At 38.2% G+C, this 2964-nt stretch overlaps 1 protein-coding gene across 2 annotated transcripts in view; it reads right to left on the bottom strand.

Annotated features, from left to right (window-relative positions):
* The window catches only part of LOC103463247 (interferon-induced protein with tetratricopeptide repeats 2-like), a 16190-nt gene that overhangs the window by 5181 nt on the left and 8045 nt on the right, over positions 1–2964 (bottom strand). Inside the window, exon 3 of one of the 2 annotated variants that reach the window (XM_008406428.2) lies at positions 1477–2956. The exons of the other annotated variant lie outside the window; for it this stretch is intronic. Coding sequence (XP_008404650.2) covers positions 2045–2956 — 912 coding nt within the window. The 3' untranslated portion in view covers positions 1477–2044. Of the gene's footprint in view, positions 1–1476; positions 2957–2964 lie in introns of those variants that run through there. 2 annotated transcript variants of the gene reach the window in all.

The raw sequence follows: 2964 nt of genomic DNA, 5'->3' as shown, positions 1-2964 counted from the left end.
TAGTGATATGACATTCAGGAACGATCCGATTCTTCTGGACGGATCTTTACTGAATCCTAAAGGACTGAAGCCTCACTGAGAGACGTTCTGTGTTCTTGTGATGCTCTGCGTGCTACACAGCAGTAGCTATTATTATTTTATTTCATAAAAACAAAAAAAACAAATATATATATATTTATTTAATTGGCGAATAAATAAAACAACAACGTAAGAACACAGAACATGCTCATTCCTCTTTGTTTTCATCTCCTGTCATGGTGGCAGACGTTGCAGCAGGAGGGAGGATGAGAACAGTCACCTCCTTCTGCTTGGTTACTTCTTGCTTATTGCACCTTAGACAGTGTGCATAGTTTACAGTTGTTTACCGTTAATTGCTATGTTTAATGGTGCAGACAGTTGTGGTTTCTGACATGGGCAATATGGGCAACCGCCCAGGGTGTTATTTCTTTTAGTGATGGCAGGAGACCTCTGTGGATCATAGCAGAGAGATGAAAGAAAAACAGAATGAAGAAGAGTTTGAATTGATAATGGTTACATTTATTTCAGCTCTAAGTATTTAATATCTAGGTGTTTTATGGGAATGTGGATCTTTCAAATCAATTTGAGAAGCAATTTTGATAGGTGCACTTAATTTTATTGTGTCATGTAGCGGCGGGCGCTGATTTGGTCTTGATTTGGTCTCAGGTTCGGTGGTCTAGACTACACCTCTGCTACGTGGCTCCTTGGTTCCATGTCCTCCCCTGCCAGTTGGATTTCTTTCAAAATAAAAGCCACTAGTGGCAACCAAAGTGAAGTTCATGTTATGTTTGGACAGGAGACGAGATGTTTCCATCTTGAAATTATGATGCATTGAATCACATATCTAAGTCTAAACTATGTTACAGAGTAAACAATAAAAACATGCTTTATCTGTGGCATTGTTCATTAAAATGGCACATTTCTAATGTATTAAAATTAAATATGATCGGTTCACTTAATGATATTAGCGATTAGGTAATCCATTCAGCAAGTACTTTTACTTTTAATACTTAAGTATTTTTAAAAGCCAGTACTTTTTTACTTTTACTTAAGTAAAATGTTAATGTGGTACTTTTACTAGAGTACATTTTTGACTGTGTATTTGTACTTTTACTTAAGTACATTTTCTGAGTACTTTCTCCACCACTGCCAGCAGGGGGCGCCGGAGCAGCGAGAACTAAAAGTGACTCTGGCATTTGCATAAAACATCAAGCAAAACAACTCATAGAAACATAAGTGGCTAAAAATTTTACATGCTTATATGAAAATATTTTTTCTGTAAAGATTCAGACAATTTAAATATGTTGTTTTTATTTATAGCATTAAACCATCAAAACATCTGATCCTCACTTTAGTTTTACCTTATTTGGTAAAGTTGGAGAGGAATTCACAGATCTGACATGTATTAGGGTTGTAATTCTTTATTTTACAACAGTGTTGAACATATTCATCACTTCTAATAATGTTCATTATTTACCATCTTTGTTCCAACAGGAAGAAGCTTTTTTTCCTGTTGTAGACAAACACAAAACGCCTCAAAGTTATCCTGCTAACGCTACAGCGCTAAAAGAAAAATTAGCTTGCTATTAGCACATTACAAGTGGAAATTCCCAAAATAAATGCTTTAGCATATCTAATTGTTAATATCTCACAATAAAACTTCCTGATGATGTAATTCTGTGATTTGAATAAATAAATGTATGTATTTGATTTGATTTGGAGGCAGAAACATTCATAGTTTTGGATCCATCAGGTTCTTTCAAAGATTTTAACCACATTATAAACAATATAACACATAGTCATCTAAAGCTAATAAATAAAATCACAAGTGCGATATAAAATTTTTCAGTTATTAAAATAAACCGTTACATTGTCTCTTCGCCTGTGAGTCTGATAGTTAAAGTTTCTTGAAGGGAGGATTCAGGATGAGCAGCATGCTTGGCGTGTTGTGCTGCACATAACAGAGCAAACCTTCATCTGGTTTATAAAGCTAATATTTACATCCCAATAATGTGAAGCATTAAAACTAATCCTGACTGACTGATTCTGACGGCTGAATGTTCAGTTTTTCCAAAAACTCCTTAATTTCTCGGCACATTTCAGGGTCTGTGTTTCTCTTCAGGGTTTTCTCCAGCTCTCTGAGGCTCTTCTGTCGATACTTGGATGTTTCCTGGATCTCTGCTGCCCTCATGTGGTACTCAGTTGACTCGCGGCTGTTACATTTCATAAAGTATAAATGTTTGGCGTAGTGACAGTAAAGCATCTGTAATCCTTCTGCATCCAGATCTTGTCTTTGTTCCAGCAGCTCTTTGTAAATCTGCTCAGCTTTCTCTTTGTCTAGCTTTGCCTGTAAGTCTGCTAGAGTTATTTTTTCTTGAAGGGAGGATTCAGGATAAGCAGCAACCACTTCCTCCCACAGACTGATTGCTTCTTTGGTCCTTCTGGGATCATGGTCGCTGCGATGAGATAAAATCTTATTGTTGTAGCATTTTGCAGCCGACCTTTTCACGTATCGGGAGTCAGGATGTTTCCTCAGGGCCTCCTTGGCTATTTCAACAGCTTCATCTACAGAGATGTGCTTTCTGTAGAGACTCAGCAGTGGATCGATGCCACAGTAGTTGTTCATCGGCCTCTCTAGGATCTTTTCAGCCAACTCTCTTGCTTCATGCTTAATTGAAGCAGCTTTGGCCTCCAGATGAAGAGCAGCAATGCATAAGTTACCTGGATCTCGTTCTTTGGCAGATCTCAGCTCTTCCAGCCGGTCAGCGAACAGTTTCTTTATTTTTTCATCTATATTTTCTGCTGATAGTATGGCGTAGCTGCTCTGCCACTCCACGGTGTCCGGCTGCATCCGGATGGCTCTCTGGAAGAGCTCTGCAGCCTGCTGCTTCTTCTCTTTATCAAACATCATCAGGGTCCAGGCCTTTTCAGCTAAGACCTCTGGGT

The sequence above is a fragment of the Poecilia reticulata genome, linkage group LG4 (assembly GCF_000633615.1).
Source record: "Poecilia reticulata strain Guanapo linkage group LG4, Guppy_female_1.0+MT, whole genome shotgun sequence".
Classification (NCBI taxonomy): Eukaryota; Metazoa; Chordata; class Actinopteri; order Cyprinodontiformes; family Poeciliidae; genus Poecilia; species Poecilia reticulata.
This window is presented reverse-complemented; position numbering and strand designations above follow the sequence as displayed.